Source organism: Nanorana parkeri, unplaced genomic scaffold (assembly GCF_000935625.1).
Source record: "Nanorana parkeri isolate BGI_ZX_2015 unplaced genomic scaffold, ASM93562v1 scaffold433, whole genome shotgun sequence".
NCBI lineage: Eukaryota > Metazoa > Chordata > Amphibia > Anura > Dicroglossidae > Nanorana > Nanorana parkeri.
In genome coordinates this window covers 704612-730658 of record NW_017306701.1, presented here as the reverse complement: position 1 = coordinate 730658, position 26047 = coordinate 704612, and the positions used below count along the sequence as shown (strand labels likewise).

The window sequence follows — 26047 nt, the reverse complement described above, 5'->3', positions numbered from 1 at the left end:
AAGCACGTTTACATATTGACACCCAATTATGATCAAACTATTTAATATAAAAAGCATCAACATTTGTTTTGTTCTAGTACTGTAAAGCATAACCCCAGGTTATGTAAAAACTATAACACAATACTCATAGGGTTATTCACAAAGTTGCCGAAGGCAGCCGACTGAATAACCGAGCCGAAGTGAACAGAGCCGAACGAGGTTCGACTATTCACTCCGGCTCAGTACGACTGATTTCAGCCGTACATTGGCTGAAATCAGCTGTACATCGGCTCTGTACAGCTGCCTTCGGTCAGCCAAACATGCTCTGCATGTTCGGTTGAGCTGCAGTACAGAGGGACTTCGACTCAGCCGATCCAACATCTGGATCAGCTGAACCGAAGCTCCGGCAGCTCACTCACTGCCGTTGGCCCCTATTCTCATAGGGGCCGAATGGCAGTGAGTGAATAGCTGAATGCCGCGAAATTTGGCTCGGCTATTCTGCTTGGTACCTCCGTGGTACCGAGCAGAATAGAAAATCAGTGAAAAGAGTGAAGAAAAAAAAAAGGTTGAAAAAATATTTTTAAAAATGTAAAGAAATAGTAAAATTAAAAAATAAATAAAGATATTTCAAAAAATAATAGAAAAAAAATAATGGGATGGAGCTAACAGTGACAGCTAGCTCCACCCAACTGTTTTCTATTGGTCAGCACCTGCCAGAGTCTTCTAGCAGGTGATGGCCAATGAATAATAACTGGGCGGAGTGAGCCGTGAGATCATGGCTGGCTCCGCCCAGCTGTGATTTGTGGGGCGTACGGCCGGCCTTTGGCAGGCCGTTCTCCCCGCTTCAGCTGTCACTTCGGCTCAGTCAAGCCGGAGCATATGCCTTTGGCTTGGCTGAGCCACTCGGCTGCCTTCGGCTGCTGTGCGGGCTATAGTGAATAACCCGCACAGCAGCCCTTCGGTTCAACTGAACTGGGTCTGAAAATGGCTTTGGCGGGCCCGAAGAGAGCCGAAGGATCAGCCGAAGCTACGGCTGGATCCTTTGGCTCTTTAGTGAATGACCCCCCTCAGTTTTAAATTAAAAAAGCTATTAAAAAAAAAATATTTGAAAGTATATTTAAAGCCAAAACTTTTTCCATCTTTGATAGAAAAGGGGAAGTTTAAAACCAATGTCAGCTTGTCTTGTTTTTTTTATCTGTGTCTCACTAAGGAGACTTTCCTTCACTTCTGGTCCGGTAGACTCAACAGGAAGTAAAAGCAAATTCATCAAATGTGAGAGAAATCCCCTCTTAGACAGTTGTAACAGGAACAAGTGTCCCCAATGAAAGATTTCTCTGCTATTACTGTTCTGGCAACTCAAAATTTTCAATGTATTCTTACTTTATTTTCTGATGGCATTGCTGATCAGGACAATTAGAGAGAGCATCACCCTAACAAGGACATAGACAGCAACAAAAACTGACAGAATTCTAACCCCTCACCACTCTATCCAAACCTAAAAATAATTTTTTGCCTTTAGTTACACTTTAAGCATGTTTTTTTTTGCATGATTATGTGGTTCTCTCTTACTTTCTTTATGATTACAATATTTGACCGATGATTTGAGTTTTGAAATCTGACTGCCAGTTGCACTGAATCTGTAGTGTGAGCAACATTCTACATACACATCACTTGAGGACACCCAGAGGCATTAGAATTGTCTGAACGGTAGTCTCCATGCCAGCATAAGATAGTTTTCCTAAAAGTGGTCTTTATAAAGAATACAGTTAGTGCCAGGAACCTTGCAGCAGCAAAATGTCAGGGTACTGGATTTTTTCTCCATCTTTAGTCAATATATTTGTTCATTTCTAGTATTTACATACGAGAGCTTACATAGAGTGCAGACACATTTCACTTTACACTTTTCAGAATACACAGAACCATGCACATCAGTCCCTGTTGCTAAAAGGAGACATCAATTAAAATTAAAGAATTGCTTCTTTTTTTTGTGCACATATGTCATGTCATTATTGCAGTATTTACCGTAATGCAATTTTTGATGAGGCTTTCTTACATGGTTGCTCATCCATATCTTTGCTATTGTATTAGATATCGAGATTTGTAGATAACCCATTAGCAGCCACATACAAATTATTACTAAGGTATTACTAAGCACTGCTGGCATGTATTTGCATATGCAGCACAGGATAGATAAGTCTAGCAAATCAACAACATTAATTATCATTCATTTTATATTTAACATATGCAGTATTTATACATGTTCTGCTGCCACCTTTGTACTGAGTGGGAAATTAATTGTCAAAACTATTTAGCCAGAAGTGCATTTTAGCAAAACATATCACCATCATAAACCATCATTTTAAATAGGTTTTTTTTCTAAATTTAAGTTTGTGAGTCTTTTTAGCCATTTTACTTGCGAGTCTGTCTTCTTTTCAAAAGAACTGAAAGATACATTGATCTGTCAGCCAAAAACTTTTTTTTCTGTTTTTTTCTATTGTGAGTTTAACAAGATCTCAAGAGGGTTATTGCTGTGTATGTTGTTAACAGTACATATGTTTCTTTCATTTTAGGTATTTCAATACTATATACTTAGGGATCCGCAGCAGGAGAAGCGGAGAGAATGACAGATGGAGGTTCTACTGGAAGATGGTGTACGAGTATGCAGATGTGAGTATGCTGCATTTGCTTGCCACATTTCTGGAGAGCGCTCCGCAGCTTGTCCTGCAGCTTTGCATTGTCATACAGACTCGGAGCTTACAGGCTGTTCAAGGTAAGAAGATATTTTTCTTTTCTGGTAGAAATGTCACTATGTAGTATTAGATTAGATATATGTAGCATCTAATCTTTCAGCAATATCAAATCTTAATGCTAAATCTTCTAAGTGGAATTCACTTTATAATCTGTCTTCCCAGGTTGTTGCTGGCTAAGTTAAAGTGTACCAGAACAGATTCCATACCTAATACTTCACCTCTGGGACAGCAGGTCTGGTATGAATGAAGCTTCCATACAGAAGTTGGGGACTTCATTCATACAGACATTTTTAGTGCTTATGTGCAAATCATAGAATTGTCCTTTCATCATCCTTTTCATTCAGTTAAAAAAAGTAAATGTTATATAAGCCCCTTTTTTTTGCTTATTTGTTTTAAATATGTGTAATTTGTTGTTTTTGTATCACATTAACCACAAAAAAATACACAAAATAGATAGAAAAATTCTTCGTTGCACTAGTGCCATCATTTTAATGTATTTAAAAAGAGACAAATTGTAGAAAAACATATGCACTTTTATTAAATTAGGACCCCAAATGGACAAACAAGTTTTGGATGCCATAATGCTAATAAAAACTTGGCTTTGTTTATTTATGTTTGTTATGACTTAATCACATTGGTTTCACCAAACTCCGGCACTCCCCATCTGTTGGTCCAAACCGTAGCAACTTTAGGTCTAGCAGACAATAGCTGTAATTTCTGTTACCTAACCACTGTGCATGCAAGTACGAGGGTGGGTACAGTCTTTCTATGCATCTCCAAGTGCTTCTAAGTACCTTCAGATATCTTCTAGAGTGGCACTAGACCCCTGAACACCAAGGGTGTTTTCTCAACATCAAGTAGGAAGACATTGTTTTGGAGTGCCCTCTTGCTTTTTGCACTCATTCTGCGCTTTTGGTCAGTTAATGTGATAGGCAGCCTCACTAACCATATATAAGGTGGGTGTTCCCAAAGCACTGATTTCCTAATTGGTAGTTGTGTCATACAATACTAGAGGGTCTCAGGGCTCCTGGGCGTTCTGGAAAATAACTGAAAATATTTCAACCTGCTGCCGCCTACTGTAACTCCCCAGAGGTGGTTCACTAAACTTGGAATAAAATGCAGGTGTGCTTTAAATGGTTTCCTATTACATTGTAGAATTATTTGAATAACGTCTTCATATCATATTGTGGGTATTTCATGTTATTATATGACAAATGATCAACGTTTTTAAAAGAAAATATAGAAATAGTAAATAAATATAGGAGCAATTCAAATGTATTTCTACCCAAAACTGATTACTCAGATTACAAATCAGAGCTGTGATTTGACAAAGGATTAGATAAGATAACCCAAAATGTAGCATTTCTTTGATTAATGTTGTGAAAACTGATAGCAGAAGAAACACTTTTTCTGTACAATGTGTTTTACTAACAAAACAGCTTGACAATAAAGACTTCTGTATAGAACTGGAGTGGACATACTGTGCAGCAGAGCAAGAAAAGGGTTGTGTCAGACCAATTCTAATTACTGAGAACACTAGGTGCTGATTACTGAATGCACTAGTTGCCCACTTGACTGAACAGTCATATTTACTTTTTAAATTTGTTGTTATAATTACTATTTTAAGGGGGCTAACGTGCCCCCTATGTGATAATACATAGGCAGTGACAGGTATGGAGACAGGGGTCTATTAGATCTCTGGTGCCTGCTCTGCCTGCATCCACACAGTTTTGCTGCACATGTCAACCCGGGAAATACCTGCCCTTTTTTAAACTGTTCCAAATAGAAAACCATGGAATTATCTGAAAAAAGTTTGGACTTTTAGATGTTGGTTTGATACTCTCATTAAACTTATCAGCCTATACAGAACCAGGTCTGCAGTCTGCAGCTCTCTCAGCCACTGACATGATGACTCTAAAAATGTAAAGCCACAAGTGCCCAGAGCTGAGCATTTTCAGGTTCATTCTATGTCAGGGAAATCAGTAATGAGCATTTACCATGACATAGAATGGTGCACCTATACCCGGGCATATATATACAGTCACTTAGCACGGATTCCTCCAATTATGGTTTGCAGCAAAGTCCAGTTGCAGGGGCACCTGGTGAGATTATGTTTAAGGCAGAGTCCAATCCCGCTTGAGAAGACGCAAGGCTGGAGTGGCAGCAGATAAATATACTGCTTGATGAGGAAATCTGAAATGCGTCACTTATTCAAAGCAGACCTATCTATCCTATCTCTTGGCCCCTGTCCTAATTCTAGGCTATCAATGCAACCGTGCCTCTAACTGTCTAAGTGGCCATCAGATGCCTAGCCTACCGCTTTACTGTTTACTGTTTCCATCAGCTAACATTAGCTAAGGAATCCCAGACCAAAAAGGGGCACTGTTCATTTAAATAAACTGCAGGTGTGCACTTCAGCAACAGAAGGTTCACCTGATAAGAACAAGTCAGATGAACTTCACTCTCATACACCTGAAAAATCACAACCATCTTGCAGTATGCAAATAGGTCAATAACACTGAACCAGAGATACCTCTGACAGGGATCTCAGGATTTTCATACAGGAGTGATCACAATATAATAGAAAGTGAACTACACAATGCAGTAGCACTTGCCTAATGTCCCTTTCTTTTTGGTCTGGATGAATCCAGTACAAGATCAGCCTGCAGTATTTCTCACCTGCACAGCACATGGCTTATATTACGGAAAATTGTTATCATACTTACCGTAATTTTCCTTTCCTGGCTCATCCTCATGTCGGCACAGTACGGTTCTGCTCCTCCCCCTCTGACCCCACAGGACCACCTTAACAAGTCAATAAAAGGGCGATCCCCTCCCCCAGTACCTGTTCAATAACACGCCGAGCAACAGGTCCACCAGGGAAGGGAATGCATGCCAACATGAGGATGAGCCAGGAAAGGAAAATGACGGTAAGTATGATAACAATTTTCCGTACTCCTGGCTCACCTCATGTCAGCACAGTACGGGATATAACAAGCATAATCCCCAAGAGCAGGACAACAACCATAAGAAGGAAAACACCTTCAGAAACCAAATACTGCAAAAATAGAAAATATTTATTGTGACAAAGCAGAAGAAAGGACTGCCGTTCCAAATCTGACCAATCTGGCGGCAGCCACAGCCAATTTGTAATGCCTAACAAAAGTGCTCTGCGAGCTCCACCTCGCCGTCTTGCATATGCCCTCCATTGAGACCCTGGCATATGACGTCCAGGACGTCGCGACTCCCCTCGTCGAGTGGCCTTGCACTTCCGCCGGAGGAGTAAGACCCTGCTGCACATATGCTGCTTTGATGACAGACTGAATCCACATAGACAACACCTTAGGAGGTGTGTTAAACCCTCTTTTTGATCCTTTCGGAAAGATGAACAGTCGATCAGATCTGCGAAAAACTTCTGTTCGATGAAGATACACATGAGTTCGACCAAGTCCAGAGCTGGTAATCAATCCGAACTTGAAGATTGGGCCAGACTCCTGCACCCTGGGAGAATTATTTCCCAGTCTGAATGAAATGAGGAAACAACTTTCGGCCTGAACTCTGGTAAAGGATGTAACACAACTTTATCAGCCAATAACACACAAAACGGCTCCTACTACATGAAAGAGCCGCCAATTCGGAGACTCTTTTTACTGATGTGATGGCAATGAGAAAAAGTAACTTCTGTGTAAGGTACCATAGGGTGCACAGCGACAGAGGATGATATGGTGGAGCCGCTAAGGCAGTCAAAACTAAGTCCAGGTCCCAGGATGGGAACAGAGCTTTCCTAGGAGGCCGCAACTTCAGGGCCGCTCTCATGAATCTCCGCAAGAGAGGATCATCTGCCCATTTGATACCCATGAATGCCGACAAGGCTGAAATCTGTACCGTCAAAGAGTTATAGGCTAGGCCCGCATCCAGGGCCGACTGTAAAAATCCTAGAACATTAGGTAGTTCTGCCCGCAATGGTGAAAAATTGTTCACCATTGTTCCGCAAACTCCAGAAATGTGTTCCAAATTCTGGAATAAGTGGAGTTCGTTGATGGACCCCTGGACCGCATCAAGGTCTCTATCACCATTGCCGACAATCCCTGGCTCCTCCACCTTGAGGATTCAGCAACCATGCTGCTAGATGGAGCCTCTTGGGGTTCGGGTGTTTTTTCAGTAATCCTGCACCAGTAGATCCCTTAGGATCTTTAATCCATACGAACCTGGCCCAGCACCACGGCCACCCGCTCACATGGGAGATTTACTACCCTCCGAGGGGTCTACCAACAGGGAGAGGCTGAACCCGGCTGGGAAACAGTAGGGAGGATCCAAACATTTCTTGTGACCTGGAGCAAGGAAAAAAGAAGAACACTACTGGTTATATATATATATACACACACAGGGAGGATTTATCAAAACTGGAGCAGACCAAATCTGGAGCAGTTGCCCATGGTAACCAATCAGCTTCTGTAACGGTCAAGCCCCAGGTGGATATGCTGGACCTCAGCTGCGGAACTAGCGAGTCTCTCGCTTGTGTGGGCTCAGGTCAAGGGTTCACTGTTGCACTCTATATGTTTAGGAGTGATGGTGGAACCCTCTCAAACATCATATGCCAACAACAAGGTAATCAATGTAGTAGTGGATGTGGTTTAGGAGTTATGAGCAACTCTAAGTACAAGGTAAGGTAAAGTGCAAGTACTGTCCGAGGTATGCGGCCAACCTATGTAGGACAAGAGTCCTAGTGGTAGCACTGTGATTACAACTGATATGGCTATGATATAATTCTAGTGTATACCAGGTATGTATACACTGCGCTTTCAGGATCTCACAACAGCATTCAGTGGAATCTAAACAGTCTATTCAATAGTATGGCACTGTGCCTTTAAGGAGTCACAGAAATGAGTACCACGGTGCATGTACAACAATTCGACTAATATGCAGATTAGCAGAGCATATATGAGTTAGAAATGGAGAGCCTCAGCTGAGGCAAGGCAACTTGCGGTTTGTGATGGGGTTAAGTCCACTTTATGGCACCAGATTAACTGCTCCAGGGGGATGCAGGGAGGAATCCCTGTGGCAATCCAGCAGAAGCAACAGGGTCCAGCTGAAGGCTTTAGGAAGGCAGTGGGTTGCAGGGATCGGATCCCTGTGAATACCCCAGAGAGGCAGCAGCGGCAGCTCCACATGCAGGGCGCTTCCCTAAGACCTCAAGGAGCCGGTTCGGGCTGTGCAATGACGCTAGCGAGGTTACACTGGCTCGACGTTCACAACACTAGAACGCCGTGCTAGTGCAACCCACCTCATCTTATGGAGGAGGCGAAGGTGAGGGGGGACGCCGCTAGTTAGAGAGCCCGGCCCCCCGCCCGGAGGATCGTGGACGGGTGAGTCTATTACAGCTTCTCGCTTCAGTTTTTTCAGTTAAGCCTTGAAAATGAAAGGTGGATGCTGATTGGTTACCATGCACAACTGCTCCAGATTTTGTCTGCTCCAGTTTTGATAATCAATAATAATAATTTCATGCTAAAAAAAGCAATATCCAAAATTGCAGCCAGGTCCTGGGCTTGTATAGCAGTTGTGTTGTAGTTAGTTATTTTATTATTCCAACTGTCCATTTTTAGCTTAGTTAGTAGTATGTCTTTATATATGTATTTTGTATTCAGTGTTATGTTGGTAAGAGTCAGAATGATGGTGATTTTCAAAAGGTGGTTTACATGTAACTACCCAGCAATTCTGGCTGCTGTATTGTGTTGACAAATGACTGTCACGGAATAAAGTGGATGAGCATTCATTTGCTGCTGTTGAAAAACTAATAAACATGAAATGATTCCAATTGTTTCCTGCCAAAAGAATATTATCATTCCAAATACTGATCAGCATTTGTTCATTATACATTTCTTAATTGAAGATTCTCAGTAAAGACCATCTTGGGAGTTTAATTTTAATCAGAGTGTTTTGTGAAAGCTCTATTCAACGCCCTATCAGTAACCATAATTTTCCTTAGAAAATGCATTTCTTTTATCCTGCCGCGCAGGCCAACACAAAGAGTTAAGTATACAACTTGTTAGTTTAGCAAACAAAATGGTAGCGCTATTATCAACATATACAAGGGATGATGCAATTGCTTTGGCCAGCTGGAACTAGTTTTATTTTCATCCCACTTCATTCATCAGAGCAAGCTCAAGCAGACATACTGTAGAATTATAGAGCACAATAGAGATGCCATGCAGTGATTTAGAATACAATTAAACAAATACAAAATATAATAGTTGGATATATGGCTAGTGTGTTTACATTACATTGGCAATTGGAGCCTTGTGGCACTGGTGTTCTAGGTTAAAATGTAGCAGTTTCAGTCCACTCAGTGGTTTGTTATTTGCCCTCATAATGATTGTATTGCTGCGCCTACAAAAAGGAGAATGTGAATGTAACGTGCAAGTACGATTGTGAGCATTATAAGTTATGTACTGACATAACACACAAATTAAAGGTCAATTCTTCCTAAACCAATATTTAGTTTTTGAGCGGCTGAAATCACCCACTGGCTTCTATTATCAGAGACTTCAATGTCAAGATTTCTTAATTTTGTGTCCCCCATAGAGCCATTGTCTAGTTGTCACTATTGCACCAGACTGCCCAGTTTGTTTTTTCTACGTTATAGAAAATCTTTCAAATAACCATATGACTTTATAAAGGTCATGGCAGCTGGGTGAACAGGGAATTCTTATGGAGATATCTCGGATAACTTAGATATTTGACATAACAGGGAATTTCTGCAGCGATGTAAGAAGCTACTGAGTGATTCTACTTGCCCGTATTGACACAGAAATATCTGTTGGTGGTGAAAATGTTCATTAAATATATATGTATATGTATAGTTACAGTGAGATGCTTCAAGTGAAATTCTGATTTCTTCTCATCTGCAGCATTTAGCTTTGTCACTGACTACCAAGGCAGATCTAACAATGCCTTTTATTGATCAGAGCATGAAGTATTGTTGGATCAATAATAGGTAGGGACAGAGCTGTCAGCAGCATATCTCTCCAGGACTGATGTCTCCCCCTAAATAATATCTTCACCCAGAAGTATATTTCCCTAAACAGTACATACCAAACAGTAGTATATTTGCACCCTAGCTATATTATATCTCTTAGACAATACAGACCCCCTCTACTACCATATCCCATCCCCTACAGTATACACAAACCCCAGCAGTATGACTCTGCGCAGCAATATACTGTAGGTCCACCCCATCAGTACGGCTCTCAGCAGCGATATATGTCCCTGCCCAGGAAAGCATTTCTGAACCAGCAGTATGGCTGCTCCTAGCAAAATAAACCCTTTCTAGCTATACGTTTCTACCCCAGAAATATACCTACCTCCTGCAAAATATCTCTCCTCTCATAAATACATGTCCAATGGGCAATATACCTTATCCACTGAGGAAAAACCCACCTTTAGCTGCAGTATGCCCAGTGGCGTCACGCGGGGGGTGCGGTCCGCACCCGGGTGACACCATTGGAGGGGTGACACCAAAATCGGTCACAGTCATTTTGGTGTCACCCCCTCTAAAAAGTTGGGCACTCGATCAGCACGCCAGTGTGAGAAGAGAGGAGGGGACCCAGCGGCATACCTCACCGCGCCGAGTGAACGTTCCCTCCTTTCTCTGCTGGCTTCCATCAACAAGATGGCGACCGGCAGGTGTCAACTAGATGACTGTGCATGCGCGATGATGTCACGACGGGGTGTCACCCAGTCTCCGCTCCAGGTGACACCCAACCATCGGGACGCTCCTGAGTATACCTTTCCCTCCCAAGCAGAACATTCCTAACAGCATACCTCCACCAAGCCTCTTTCTCGCGCCCCCCAAGGAATAATAAACACATTTGTTGTGGTGAGGAAATATGTGTATGTTCTGCCCTCTAGCGGACAGCGGCAACATCCAGTCAGAGAGTGAAACTTTCTCAGCACTAGGTGGAATGGAGCAGTTGGCACGCTGGTGACTGGAGAGGGTGCCGGTGAAAAGAAATTACTGAATTCCTGGTACAAATAGGCAGATTTTAAAGGCTGCATTGGTGGCTTGGGAACACAAGAATGACATAAATAAGGGGGACCCCACCATGTCCCAGGCCACATAACAGTTGTGTGAGCTGCTGTGGCTATACTAGCACCTCTGCTGGCAGTGCAGAGTAAAGTTGTCCACGTGCCAAAAGATGTTCAGTATTAATGTTGGTTGGTTAAGCTTTTGTCCATATTAGCTTTTGTTTAAACCTAAGATCTTTTTATTCACTTTTTCATTTCTTCTAACTTCCTTCCTTTTATCCTAGCCATTAAGTGTTTATTGTCAGTTGGATTAGATTGGCAGCATGAGGTCATTTAACTTCAAAGATGGGGTTGAAAACAGCTCTGTACAAAAAGGGATGCCATTGTTGGTACTGGGCTAAATCTTTATTTATTGCAGCCAGAAACCCACCTGCAAGCTGTACCACAAACATTGCATGGCAAATAGCTTATCCAAGAACATCCAGGAGTGTCTATAAATGTATCCAGGCAAGATGGAAAGTAATGGATATTTCACAGCCTACTTGTTTTCTAACACAGATGCTTGCTTAAGAGTGGACACCTTTGTCCAAACCTCGACAAAAATGTAAATTTTTAATATTATTAACCAGCTCACAAAATGACTAGCTCATTGAGCAGGCTAATTCAGAAAAGTCATCAGCTGCTGCGGGGAAGCAAAGCTGTCAATCATCTCTCCAGTTCATGAAATCCTGGAGAATAATAAAAACGAGTACTGACAACTCAATGTACCCTCAGGTGATGCCGCAGCTCAAACTGTCCACTTTCACTAGCTGTGCCTGCAGGATGCTTAATTGCCCAGATATGAAGTGGTGTCTTAATTTCACTAGTATTTGAAAGGTGCACTTCAGTTTTGTGGCTTGTTTATTAAAGGCAATATAAATGCAAAAACTGCTCCAAACTGGTTAAAAGTGAAATCTTATTGGTTGCCACAGTATGTGTAAGGGTGATTTACACATGCTCATGGCTGGTTGTGCTTCTTTATTAAAGTGGGCCTTTTTAACTTACTTTACAAGTATGCATGAATAAATTACTGACATGTTACAATATACAGCTGCAGTATAATTTTTTTGGGGGCCCATTCTCACCTTTGGGTTGTGGTGACGCACTCCTTACACAACGCATGTTAACGCACCACACACACATGTTAATTAATTTTCAGTGGCACCCCAACACACTAAGGCCTATTCACATGGGTGGGAAGGGGGCGATAAAACCACATGGTTTATCTGTGGTTTTACCACCACCCCTCAGCTGCCCCTGCAGTGGTAGTTCCATGCTGTATACATTGCTGGTGCAACAAAAAATATACAGCATGTCACATTTGACAGGTGGTGCCACTTGTCAAATGTGGCAATTGAAATGAATGGTTCAAATGAATTGGGATTAAAAAAAAGAAACCCTGCATTCAGGAGGCAGCAGTATCACCTTCTGAACGCTGGGCAACCACTGCTCCACTGACCTCTAAAAAGCGATCCACCATGCATCGATTTTCAGATGTCAGTGTAGACTGCAAGCCCATGTGAGCGAAGCCATAAGGAATGCACATGTGTTGCAGCACATAACATCGCAGGCTAAACTACTACTGTGCATTGTGGTGTTATGTGGTGCTAAAAATGGTGCTTATACATTTTTTGTCTGTGCTAAGGCAGTGACAGATTTACAGGTACACTTAACATAAACTGTAATTTTACTTATTCAAAACATTTTATTAACATTCACCAAAAATGTATTAGAACTGAGTGTGTTAAAGATGAAAGTGGGATAATTGTGATATATATTTTAGATCATGCAGCTGGCTTCTCGGCTTAAATGGCACCTAACCTACAAAAAACTGTTTGTGCAACAAGGAAGACACATGCCAATATATCATGTTTTGTGTTTTTCTAAGGGAACCTCTATGTACATATTTCAGAACATCTGTAATAGTCATTATATTTTTGTAATGAAAAAACTAATATCACCGGTTTCCCACTACATTCTCTATACCTTCTATTCTGGGAAAACAAAGGGAATATTGCAATGGTACAAAATATAATCCAAGACAATGCCATTGCAAATTGCTGGTATAGAGAACGCTGTCTGCATTCTCCTCTGCAGCATTAAATATTGTCTACAGGAAGAGGCTGCCTTTATCGTCCTACTGCAAGCAATAGAGTTATTGATCTCACTCCATTACTCTTAATGAGCACTGGATGTATGTGCTCTCAACTATTTTATTGCTTTAAAAGAAACTTTCTACAGCCTTGTTTAACTATTCTTATTTTCTTTAGCAGCAGACATCTTTCCATGTTGAACGACATTGCTCTTTGTGTGGTAAGCAAGATAAAATGATCAGGAGAAAACTGTAATCATATGGGAACGAGGCTATTTGTTTATAGGCCATGTAAGCAAGGCCTACAGAACAAAAATGACACTCTCATTTTGAGCATCAAACACCTTTCTTTTTTGTGAGATATACTGATTGCTTTGTTATAGGTGGTGTATGGTCTCTGCGCTATGCTGTCGTGTCCCTAATTAAATTAAGTGTTTTGTCAACCAGCCTGAGCTCTGATTACATTTTTTCTAGGCTCTGTAGATCCTCCCTAAGCTCAGTAGGCGATTCTTTCTACCTGTTAATGTTGAGAAGGTTCCAGTAATCACTGTAGGAAAGACAATCATTGAGTTATGAATATATATCTGGCCCAACCAATTCCTGAGGTCCTTGTTAAGATGTATGGTTTGAAAGATAACTATCCAGAGGGGTCTCTTTCCTCCCAGGCAATGCCTGGGGAGGGTGTCTGTTTAGAGCAGGGGTCCTCAAACTACGGCCCGCGGGCCACATCCGCCCGTAAGGGTCCTTAACCCGGCCCGCACCTGGCGGTGGGTTGTGGGCATGGACAGTGAACTGGCCCCCCGTTTAAAAAGTTTGAGGACCCCTGGTTTAGAGGATCACTGCTTAGCCCTCGTTCACACCTGAGCGTTTTGTAGCGCGTTCTACGCTCGACGAACGATCTACAAAATGCTCAAAAATATAAATCCCATTGTATTCAATGGTCTCGTTCCCCCCTTGACGTATTTCCGCCCGTCCCTAACGCACTACAAAATGGCCCACGCCTGAAAAGGTACAGGTACTACTTTGGGCCGTTTTGTTGTGCGTTTCCTTTAGGATACAGCCAAGTAGCCTTCGGAAAAGCGCAACGGTCGCGCGACTTTTTTACCGCGAATCGCGGTAAAAAAACATGCGACAGACGCGCATATGCAATACACCTAGGTGTGAACGAGACCTTAGGCCTCGCCTCAAACTGGGGCATGTGCCTGACAACCAAGGACTTCAGCTACCTGCTGAAGTGGATATCTAGAGGTTGTTGGGCTTGAAAGGAATCTTCTTGGTGAACAGTGTCACAGAGGAGCTGGGTAGAAGCTACCGTCTGAACACTATAAGAAGTATTCATTGCCCACCATTCATCTATCACTGCTATTAGAGGGTCAAGAACCAGATTTATTTGAAGGGAGAACCACTGTAACTTAAGAAAAACAGTTTTTCTGGTGTTTCAGTGCGGTATGTTTTCACCGTGCTTTATGTTTTTTATTAAGCCAGCTACAAATGTATAAACAGAGCTGGTTTCTATGGTAAATTGGGAAGTCCTCTGATTGGATATTTTTAGGAGAGGCATTTCATTGGTGGCTTTTCAGTCATAACATGAAGGTTGGCTCACGATTGGTGGCTCTGATGAAGGGTGGCGTGCCCCGGAAACGCATTAGCCACAAACACAGAGGACCAACCATGAGGCGGCATGCCAGCCATCTGATCGGCGTCTTCTGTGTAGATCGGCTGGATACAGGTTACACTTCCTACACTCTGATTGAAGGAGATTTTATAAGCACTTATTGCTACACTTTTGTGAGTATGTTTTAACTTTTTTTTAATCAACAATAAAATAATTTTGCACATGTCGAGGGCTCTGTGTTTTTTGTTTTAGGTGCCAGCTGGTATCAGGTTCTAAAGTGAGTGGTGATGTCGCTCCCATCATGTGACAGTACTAGGTACTAGCTAAACCCAAGCACCGTCACATTGGAGGAGGTCACATGCTCCCCCACACCATGAGGCACCATATTTTTGCCCACTTGGACAGAGGCAGGAGCATTGAGGGGGTACTGGTAAGGTTAGTATAACTGATAAGTAATAACTTATCCTTTACCATACAAAAAGAAATAAATATTGTACAGATTTGTATACGCCTTAGTGAAAGTGCAGCATATTTTTTATTTTTACTTATTTTATAAGCTTACAAAAGATTCAAATAAATGTGTTATGTAAACACTCCACATACTTGTTTTGTACACCTTAAAGGAGAACTATGAGGTGAGTGCTTTTCACTCACCTCATAGTTCTAGCCGACCTGTGACAATTAGACTGTCACAGGTCAGCTCAGTAGATCGGGAAGTGAGTGAACACATACCGGCGTTCGCTCACTTCTCGATCCTGTCACTGCTCTCTGCCGTGACACGGGGAGGGGCTGGATTCCCCTCTCCCCGCTCCGATCTGCCAGCGCTGACTGGCGGAACGGACGGGGCAGGGGGCGGGTACAGCTGGCTCTGCCTCTAGATAGGCAGAGCCAGCTGTCACTCACGCAGCTGGGCAGATCCAGACATAATTGTCGGGATCCGCTTCAGCTGCGGCATCTCAGTATACCGCGAGCTGTAGCTCGCGGTATACTGAGCTTAGGGTGACGGGAGGATGCTAGTTTGTGTCCTCCCGTTACCCTAAGGAGAACTATGGGGAAAAGTCCTAACCCCATAGTTCTCCTTTAAATAAAACCTCCACTAACTTAATAACTTAAGTTCATGGTGCTTCATGAAGATTTTAAAAATACCATGGTAACTAAAATTGTAGCAAGATATACACAGTAGAAACATCTTAACACAGAAGGTATTTGCAGTTCTCACTTCCATCACAGATCCAAAACAAAAGGGGTGATAGTGGAAGGAAACAATGCAAATTATTCCTTTATACCCCTTCAGGGAATGCAGTGTGCAGGAATGCACAGAGCGTCCTGGCGTCCAGCTGCTATTTTGTAAGGTGCCCAACATGTGACATACCCAGCCCAGGACTTGGCACGACGCACAGTTAGGCACCAGGGGTTAGTTATATTTATTAAAATACATTGATCCAGTAACCTGTCGAACTCCGGTAACTTATCAAGTATTTTTTTCCCCTGCTTAAACAAAAAATAAAATTGGAAGTTATTTTTTTACCTTCCTGATTAATTTGATTTTCCGAGGATGGTTGTTATTTGGTTGGTGTGGCTCACTAGAAATTTGATCAATTTAAAATGTTCATACATCATCTCTTATAGTGATGCATCTGATGCAGCTCATCTGAGCTGTTAAAGATCAGGAGGAGTAATCAGGTTGAACTAGCATATTTCTGATCCAGGCTCTATATTACTAAGAGGACAAGCAGTGGTGGCCCTAGACTTTTTGCTGCCTGAGGCAGGGGGTTGCTGGTGCATGGCAGTGACCCCGTCCTCTGCAGACCTGGCCACTTTAAATGGCATCCCGCCTAGCTCCTGGCAATCATTGACGCCACTGGTTGCCAGGAGCTGGGCAGGACACCGACCAGAGTGTCCTAGGTTGTAAAGAGCTGAGCGAGGAGATGTGTAACTCTTAGCAACCTGGGACACTCTGGTTGCCAGGAGCTGGGCAGGACGCCGCTGCACAATACTGGCCTCTTTTTGGCCACAGTGTCCCAGGTTGAAAGGAGCTGGGCAAAGAGATGTGTATGGCCCTTACACATCTCTCCACCCGGCTCTTAGCAACCTGGGACACTCTTGCCAGAAAGGGGGCAGCATTGTGCAGTTGCCACTAAACAGTAAACATGCTGCTCTGCCTGCCCTCTCAAACTGACCCAAAGAGATACCACCTGAGGATGTCTTTTTAAAGGGACAGCCCAGAGCATAAGCATAAATAACATGAGCAGGTCCCAAGGGACCTAATTTCCAGCTTCTGCAACACAGGCAGGAGCAATGAGGGGGTGCTAGTAAACTGTTGATATATAATTCACATGCTAAAGAAATACTCCCACCGCCCCTTCTATGAACTATGCTGTCGTAGGTGTCTGAATTAACATGAAAATGTAAACATGAAATAATAATATGTTTTTGATGAATTTATGACTTAGAGGAGGAAAATCATGCCTTAGACCTTTGCTTCCAAAGCTAAATTAGTCAGAGCTCTTGTTTGCCAATACTGTATTTGGTGCTTATTGCAGTTTCTGGTGCTTCTGGTGCACTGTTAAAATTGAAAAACAAAAGCACAGGAGCATATCAGGCTGCATTATATATTCAATGTTGAACTCCTAATGTATCCAGTGAGAGAGAGAAATGTGATGAGCTTCTGTATCACCAACCTGCCTACTCATTGTACCTGAGGTTAGTGTGTGGCACAGTGTGGAGTGAGTCACGTCACTGAAGTAGCTCCTAGAGAATTATTTCTTGCTGCAATTTATCTTCCTTTTATTTATACTTGGCTTAGAGCACATATCCTGCGGTTGAATCTTTCTGTTAATTGAATAGAAAGAAATTCCTTAACATGACATTTCAATTCCAGATCAGTACAGTTTCTTAAAAGAGATGAAGATTTTTGAAGGCAAAAAAAAAGGAAAAAAGAACGATGACCAGATTAGTAATTCTAGTTTTCCACATTTTTATAAGATGATTCTGCAATACTGAGCAAGGGATTTCTGACACAACTAATTGGCTTTTTACATTGGCATGATTTTGAAAACTTACTAGATATCATCACACCTCTTCTGACACATCTAAAAGGAGATCACTGTGTGGTATTGAGTGTTACCAATGTGCATTTCCAGGCCTCCTGTTACCATGGATTTTCACGCGTTCATGGTTTCCTCAGGGAAAAAATATCAAAATATTGAACTTTGGTTATATGAGATGGTCTGAAGGCGGCTCGATGAGACGTAATCATCATTAAAGTGATTAACTTTAGAAGTGATAAGACTAATAACAATGGAAAACGTAGACTCCAGCAGAACTCTGTGCTGAAGATGATTTTATCATCTCCAAGCCCAACACTGTAAATTAGCGGTCTCAAAGTACCAGCCCATGGTCCAACTCCAGCCCACGAGCTGGCACTAAGTGGCCCGCAGCCAGCTGACAAGTCGGGCACACGGTCACGGACCGCGTGCCCGACTTGCGTGAGCAGCTACACGGTCTGCATCTCCGACGGATGCAGACCGCAGAGCTCCTCCTGTCAGCTCCAGACGGAGCTCTGTCAGTTCTGAGCTGGTGAAGGGGCTTGGAAGGAAAGGAGGGAGGGGGGCTTCATTAATATGTGTGCTGGGGGCTTTTTCCTGCAGCAGGAATCCCTAATCTGGCGTTTACATGCAGCAACTGTCAAGTTAATGATCGGGTGACAGCCCCTGCATGTGCACGGCTGCATACTGCATGTAATTGTATGTGATATGATTACATGCAGTTACAAAAACAATCACTATCTCTGGATACACAATTGTGTAACCTAAGTAGTGACAGATTCCTAACTGCATGTAATCCTTTCACATATGATTACATGCGGTGTGCAGGCGTTTGCATGCAGCAGCTGTCACCCGATCATTAATTTGAATGGGTGACAGTTGCTGCTTGTAACATATGCAGACATTAACACTGTATCCGTATATAGTAGCAGCCCCCGCGGGACTAAAAAATGTGTCCAGTGGCCCCCGACTAAATTGAGTTTGAGACCCAGGTTCTATGTTCCCCTGGAGCTCAGTTTGTACATTTCCTCATAGGTAACTAACCTTAAAACATTTAATAAGCTCAACCCACAACCCCCTTCCATTTTCTGTTTCCAAATGCTCCCTGCAACCTTTGTGGTGGTGTTTCCTTTACTATAAATGTGACCATGAGTTACTTTCAATAATGGAATGAACTGCTTTAATTGATGAGTTTCCTGAACAATTGTGGTGGTTTCTCCATCAAAGACTACATGGGCTTGCCCTGTACTCCCCCAATGGTGCATTAATCTCAGTGCAGCATCCATCCTTTGGGTCTCCTGTATAAATATGAAAAAAAGACAGCTCTTGAAAGCAAACCATCAAAACTGCTTATGCGTGGAGATACCATCCCTCCTGTCTGTCTGAGCCCATGAAGTAATAATGTGAATGTTACAGCACCAGTAATTGCTCGGGATAGTTTTGGGCAACAAGCAAAGCATAGGGTGCAATCTGGATCCTGAAAGCTTGCACCATTAATAACTTAAAGCCAATTTCCACCTTTGCAAAGGTATTTTTTTTTTTTAAATATGCCAGCAATGTACACCGAGTGTACATGAAGCAGGCATATGCAGTTGCTGTATATGAACACAGAAACATACTGGTTTTTGTTAGCTGTCCCGTTCACGAGTTCTTCTGAAATTGCTGCCTCTGCTATACAAGCAGTTTGTGTAAATTAACACTCTCTCTCAGAGCTCTCTTCGCCCATTCATTACATTTGTAGGACTCAGGCCTACTAAAAAGTCCATAAACATTTTAAAAAGCCAGCAGTTTGAGTCATAAAAATGTGCACATATATAGATCATATGTGCACCTCTACATTACCACAATAAATGTAAATCCCTTACAAAGGTGTAAATGGACTTAAATTAAATGAACCAATAAAGCATAGCACTTAAACTTCAAAGTGTTGTCCATTTATCGATGGCTAACACAGTACAGTACTCTACTTCTGGTTTATTAAAGCAAAGCTAATGAAAGATGGACAACAGAAACTAAATCCAGCACACAAATACTCAGACACTATGGCATTTTTGGAAATTGGCATTACTTGCAGATTTACAGAACAAGGAATTAAAATCTTCTCCGTACATTGCACTCATGTAATATTTGTAAAGTTTACATGCGTACAGCGCAGATGTACCCTGCTGGCTAACATGTAAATATCAACAATGTGTAGTCAGTTGCACCTCTACCACTGATTAACAAATGTTCACGGGGATACCTAAGCACACCTTACCGGATACCCCTATTATGCAGATGGGTGCTGTAGTGAACACAGAAATGCCCGCATGTATGTAAACAGTAGTAAAGAATTACCAGCACACAAATGGGTAGCATGTGAACACTCTTGCTTCTTCTTTATTCACGCATAATGTCACATCTCCAAGCGCAAAGTTTCGGGGCCGCGCAGGGTCCCCTTCATCAGGCTTAACATGACATATTAAGCCCGATGAAGGGGAACCTGTGTGGCCCTGAACCATTGCGCTTGGAGATGTGACATTATGCATGAATAAAGAAGCAGCAAGAGTGCTCACACACTACCCATTGGTGTGCTGGTGATTCTTTACTACTGCACCACTGATTACACACTATTTATAGGACCCTGCCGCCTAACATACCTGGTCTAAACAAGTACCAAATCTGCCTAGTGTTCTTGGTTGACAGTCTAAACAAGTACCATACCCAGTTACTATGTGATGCACATCCTAATAAAATAATTAAAAAATGTCCTTTAGCTTTCCCAATTGAGACAAATCCTCCTTAATTTGAACTTCACATGCTCCCCTCCCAGTCACTGCAGCTCACTGTTAGAGGGTATCAGTGGTGGAGGTTATGCTGCCAATTTAAAAAGCAGCAGGCAGAACTAGGTGTGGGCAGGTGCTGAGAGCAGGCTACAGGCCTATGAATCAGCAGTGACAATACTAAAAGCCACATCCCTGTAAAATGTTTTAAGACCAGCATGTGCAAGCAGACACAGCTTACATGAGCGTGACATCTCTGGTCTGAATTCCTGCTCTGGAGTTCACTGGCAGGAACAATAGATCTTTTTGGGACTTTGAAGGAATGAGGGGGGGGATAAGGGAAAACTGTAAGTGTAGATGCACTTATAATTGAAAACACACTGCCCAGCTTCCTGAATGGCTGGGAAGCAGTGTCTGTGCTCCCTCGTCACCAGGGAGCATGGAGCTGGCTTCCCAGCCAATCAGGAAGCCGAAAGGCATTTAATGACTCGTCGCCCAGCTTCCTGATTGGTCGGGAAGTGGGCAAATCAGGAAGCCGAGCGACAAGTCATTAACCCTGCCCCCTGCTTCTTGATTGGCCAGAAAGCTGGCTCCATGCTTCCAAATTAAAATAAAACTAGACAAGCCTGTCATAAATTTGGCTTAATGGAAATCTGTAGTGAGAGAATAACTGAAACTGCCTTTGATGATCTACTTTTGAAAATGTTATTTGCTTGGCTGTCTAAGACTTGGATACTATTCGAGAGACTGACCTGAACATGTATTCATGTCAGGAGTTCTGATTTCTGTCTGACTTAAAAAGCGGCCCACTCGTTCCAGGTCAGTAAGCTGATTTGCACTGCTGAAATAATATCTTACTTTACAGTGGAAGAGTTTTATTTTTAAAATACATCTGTTTTACAAAAACAAAGTAAGAATTTTTATTTGGAGACATGAATGTGCCATACAAATGAGGCAAAGTTTAATTTGTGGTACTACCTTAGATTTACACTAAGAACACTTAATGAAGCAAGCCATTCTATCAGTTATAAAAGTCCTTTTTCTTCAGCAAGTACCTCTCAGTGGAGTTTTGCGATTCATTCTTCTCTTTAATTCATTTAGGATTGTCCTATAGGGACTTCTTTGACTATTAATCAGTACCATGGCAGCCTGATATTGACTGACAAGACTTTCATTTGCAAGAAGAATTTAAAACAATATACCAGGGACGTATCTAATTAACAATATTCCTCCACATCAGGGTAGGGATTGTAGCACATAGCAGATAGGAGCACTTAATGTTAGTTTTAGGGGATCATAGAAATGTGTGTTTTGACAGTGCTCCTGACCATTGTGGCATTTTCTCCCTTTTCTTGACAGCTTTAGGTGAAGTAATTTCAAAAGGCCATTGACCTGACTGATTGTTCGAGAACAGCTGTAAAATAAAAAGCAGCAATTATATATGATGAGTCAAACAAATATTTAAATAGTGTCACTTTCATACCCAGTTATTACTTGAAAGATTACATGTAGATTTATATATCTGGTAAAATAAAATGTGAAATCCATTGTTTGACTAAAAAGACACATTGGAATAATAAAAATAATAATTATAATAATAATAATAAAATTAACAAAGATGCATTTTAATATTTAAGCAATTGTATTATTTCATAAAAAGCAAAAAAAGCCAGAATACTACTACTAGCACTACTCCTCTTAGTAATGAGTGGTGATACTTTGGATATGTCTTTGTTGATTATTCTATTTTTATAGGACTTCCATTTTATATAAGACCTATATGGAAGGATGTTAAATAGTTTGGTACACTTTTACTAACATACAGTATGCAGAGACCAATAACACATTTTGGAGCCACATAAAAGGCCAAAATGAAAGAATTTAAGATTTACAGAAGTCAAAATTCAGTAGGCATGCAGAGATTGCCAACTTGTTGCCAAAAATATGAATTTTCTCATAGTATATATTTGTTATTTGGAATCAATACAACTATTTATTTTAGTACAAAGGATGTACACAAGTAGTAGACATTGACTGATTGACACTTTACACTTATAGTGACACTGACATGAGAGCAGTGTGGGGCCTGCAATTGCAGGCCTCCTTCTAGAAATGCTAGATGCCTAATTGTTTCCATTAGGAATGTTCAGATACCAAGTACTGTACTCGGTACAAGTACAAGTACATGTACAAATACTTTTCCAGCTCCAGGACTAGAATAGAGAAAAATTCAAAAGTTAGGAGGCAGCTGTCATTTGTAAGGAGTATACGGAATTCCTGGGATTTGTACATCCCCATTTTAATGCATTAATTTTTTTAATTAAATATATATATTGGGGATGCACCAATTCCATTTCTCCAAGTACAAGTACTGAAACTTGTCCAAGTACTCACAGATACAAGTACTGATACATTTTTGTTTATTGTCATGTGACAGTTTTTCTAAAACAATACAGACTAATGATTTCAGGACAGTGGTGGAGAGCCAGAGCCAGGTCCCAGCTGCAACCACTGCAGCCCTGGTAGTTCTTGTGAAAATGCCAAGTATTGGCACTGCTATCTGAACTGGTATCTGGACATCCCTAGTTTTCATCTTCAGTATGTTTCAGTCACAGTCCCAGAACAAGCATGCTGCAAATTAGTATCCCTTATCTCCATAGTTGCTCTTTCCTTCATCAAAGGCAGAACCGAAATGCCCAGTGTCAGTTGGTGGCAAAGCCTAGAGGGAGTAGTAAAGTATTCCCCTGTCATTTGACATTGCTCAGGATTAACAATTGGCTTCTAGACCTAAAGACCCCAATTACACTGAGTGATTTATTGTGCGATTTCAGCTCCAAAATCGCTGAAATATCGCTCAATGTAGCTTGTCCAATGCATTTCAATGGAGCTTTTCACATCTCACAGCTCAGTGTCGCCCGTAGCTCGTCGCTCAAGCCTGTAGCTCGAACATGACCTATTTTGCGGCGGATTTTGTGCGATTTGGTCCAATAGACTTTAATGGTGTAGCGACATTGCTCGACACTGTCGCACTACGTCACGCTACAGAAGTGTCACTTTTGCACAGAAATATAAGAAGGAAGGAATGATGTCACATCAAGACCGCTTTTGATTGGTTGCAGCCCAATGTAGCAGCTACGAAGTCCCTGCGAAAAGTCGTGCTACGTAGTGCGACAAAATGTGCACTGTAGCTCAATTTAGCTCAATTTTGCTTAAAAACGCTCTGAAAAAAAGCTTTTTTGGATGTAGCTCAGTGTGAATGGGGTCTAACACTGTAACATGAGAGAAGGTCGGGTGCTGACGGGGGGGGGCTTGTCAGAATGGGAAACTTAAGTTATCTCTTGAAAGCCCCATAAAAGTCACAAAACTGGCTATTCAGTTAGACATACATTGTACTAATGGCCTCCATTCTAATTATATAAATAATATAAATATAAATAATACTGTGAAGCGCAATACTGTGAAGAGTTTGATCTAATGTTGTCAGCATTTTTGCCACTTTTAGTTCTAGGACCCCTTAGTTAAACTGCTGCATATTTCTTTTGTTTGTTAATAGGTTTTATAGAGTGCCATTTGAGTATTGAAGATGTTTCTGCAAATAAATACTTCATCTAAACGGTGTCACTTGACCTTATTTTGCATAATGTGAATGGTTTTAATTCTTCTAGAACACTTTCAGCATTATAAATGGTTAGATGCGGGCAATGGGGTTGATTTACAAAATGCAAATAAGCTGTCCACTTTGCAGAGACAGTTTTCCTTAGCTTGGGGAAATTTTACTTTGCAAAGAATACCCAATCATGTGCAAATAATAAAAAATATGTATATTTATGTTGCTTGCACATGATTGGATGATGGAAATCTGCAGAGCTTCACCTGAACTAAGGGAAAACTTCCCTTACAAAGTGATCAGTCTATTTACTTTTAGTAAATCAACCCCATTGTCTTTTAAAAAGAGACACATTTGTCAAAACAAAGCCACTTAGAGTTCTTAGATAAGATGTTCTCTTCAGCAAGTTATACATGTTGTGACTAAGACTAAGTGAGTAGCAATCCTGATATACAAATACATTAATTTCCAGGTCACCAAGACATATAAATATCTTGATGATTAATTTCTTATTTTAGTTAAACAAATTGGTTCTTCCCCAGTAATCCTAGCTGATATTTATTCATGCTGCTGACTGTATTGTGCCTTAGCTTGTGTTAGATTATACCTAGGGGGAGAAAATGTATATTTTAGATTGTGGGCTGGATCACCTTCCTTCAGTAACCCCAACTGTCATCGATACCAGGCTACAAAGAAAATGTTATCATGTTTTCATTAATGTGACACTAAACTCAGGAGGTAAACCTTAAAAATTCAACTATTAACATAAATGTATCTTATTTGTGCATCACTCAGCTGTAGATCCTCAAATCAACTCTGAATTGGCGCTGACACTGTCCTTCCTTCTGGAGGGTGGCTACTTTTATTCCCCATGGTCCCTGTGTGTGTTATAAAGTAGCCAACGCTTCAAGCTCACTCCCGTAATGGACCATAATTTCAATACAAATTTGTAAACTAAACATAAGATTATAGTCCATCACAGGAGTGAGCTTGGAGCGGTGGCTACTTTACAACACACACAAGGGCCATGGGGAACAAAAGTAGCCACCCTCCAGAAGGAAGGACCGTGTCAACATGAATTCAAAGATGATGATGATGTGGATCTACAGCTGAGTGATACACAAATAAGATACATTTTTGTTAATAGTTAGGGTACTTGAATTCCTTTTTAAGATTTAACTCCTGAGTTTAGTGTCACTTTAATAGACTTCTGGTAAACTCATGATAAAGAGAAATAATTAATTTTTTACTTTTACAATGTGCTCCATAACATATATACCAGATTTGACAGTAGTTTTTTTTTTCTTCTCCTCCGTATGGACAGTCAGCTCACATTATTGCATTTGTTGGTCTGATCAGCCCATTTTGCAAATGAGAATTATTCATTTTCTTTCCCAAAGAGGAAAGGCACCCTGTAGGATTACTGATTCCCTTCTATGTATACCAGCGGTCTGCAATGATATAAGTGCCTGCAGTGAAGAATATTTTGTATTGAATTCTCATAGCAATAGTTCCTCTCTTTTACTGTGGACAGCATTTAAAGCTGCGCTCGGAGGGAATTTGATTTCTCTGTGCTCGGCCTAAATAAAAGAAACACCTACGGGTTATTACCGATCCTACCAGGCAACTGCAAGATTTAACAAAATAGTCCAAGCTGCTCCTTCTGATCAGATTGAGATGTCCCTGCAAAATCTCTTGCATTCCAAAATTACTGTGGCTGGAATGACCATTTCTATAACCAAACAAAAATAGATAACCAACAAGCACAATGCTGTCATTTTTACACTACTGTTTTTGTTTTGTTTTGTTTTTTTGCAATGCCTTCTCTCTAGATGGGACTTACCACCAAAAAATTGGAACATTAACAATTTTAAAATTGCTCAGTTGAGTCTTAAAGGACTGATAAACTGTAAGTCACTAGGGCTGGACAGCTGTTCCTCCACGTTTCATTAAGTAATTGCTGTACAGTTAATAATTTAGCCACTTGAAGACCAGGGTTGTTAAACCCACTTCCTGTCCAGGTAATTTTTCAGTATTCAGCACTGAGTTACTTTGACTAACATTTATTCAGTTGTGCAATGCCATACCAAAATACCAAAATTAATTTGATATCATATTTTTGGACAGATAG

At 41.4% G+C, this 26047-nt stretch overlaps 1 protein-coding gene across 1 annotated transcript in view; it reads left to right on the top strand.

Annotated features, from left to right (window-relative positions):
* Positions 1–26047, top strand: part of XKR4 (XK related 4) — a 249093-nt gene that overhangs the window by 186208 nt on the left and 36838 nt on the right. The window contains exon 4 of the mRNA XM_018560126.1: positions 2550–2749. Coding sequence (XP_018415628.1) covers positions 2550–2749 — 200 coding nt within the window. The remainder of the gene's footprint in view (positions 1–2549; positions 2750–26047) is intronic.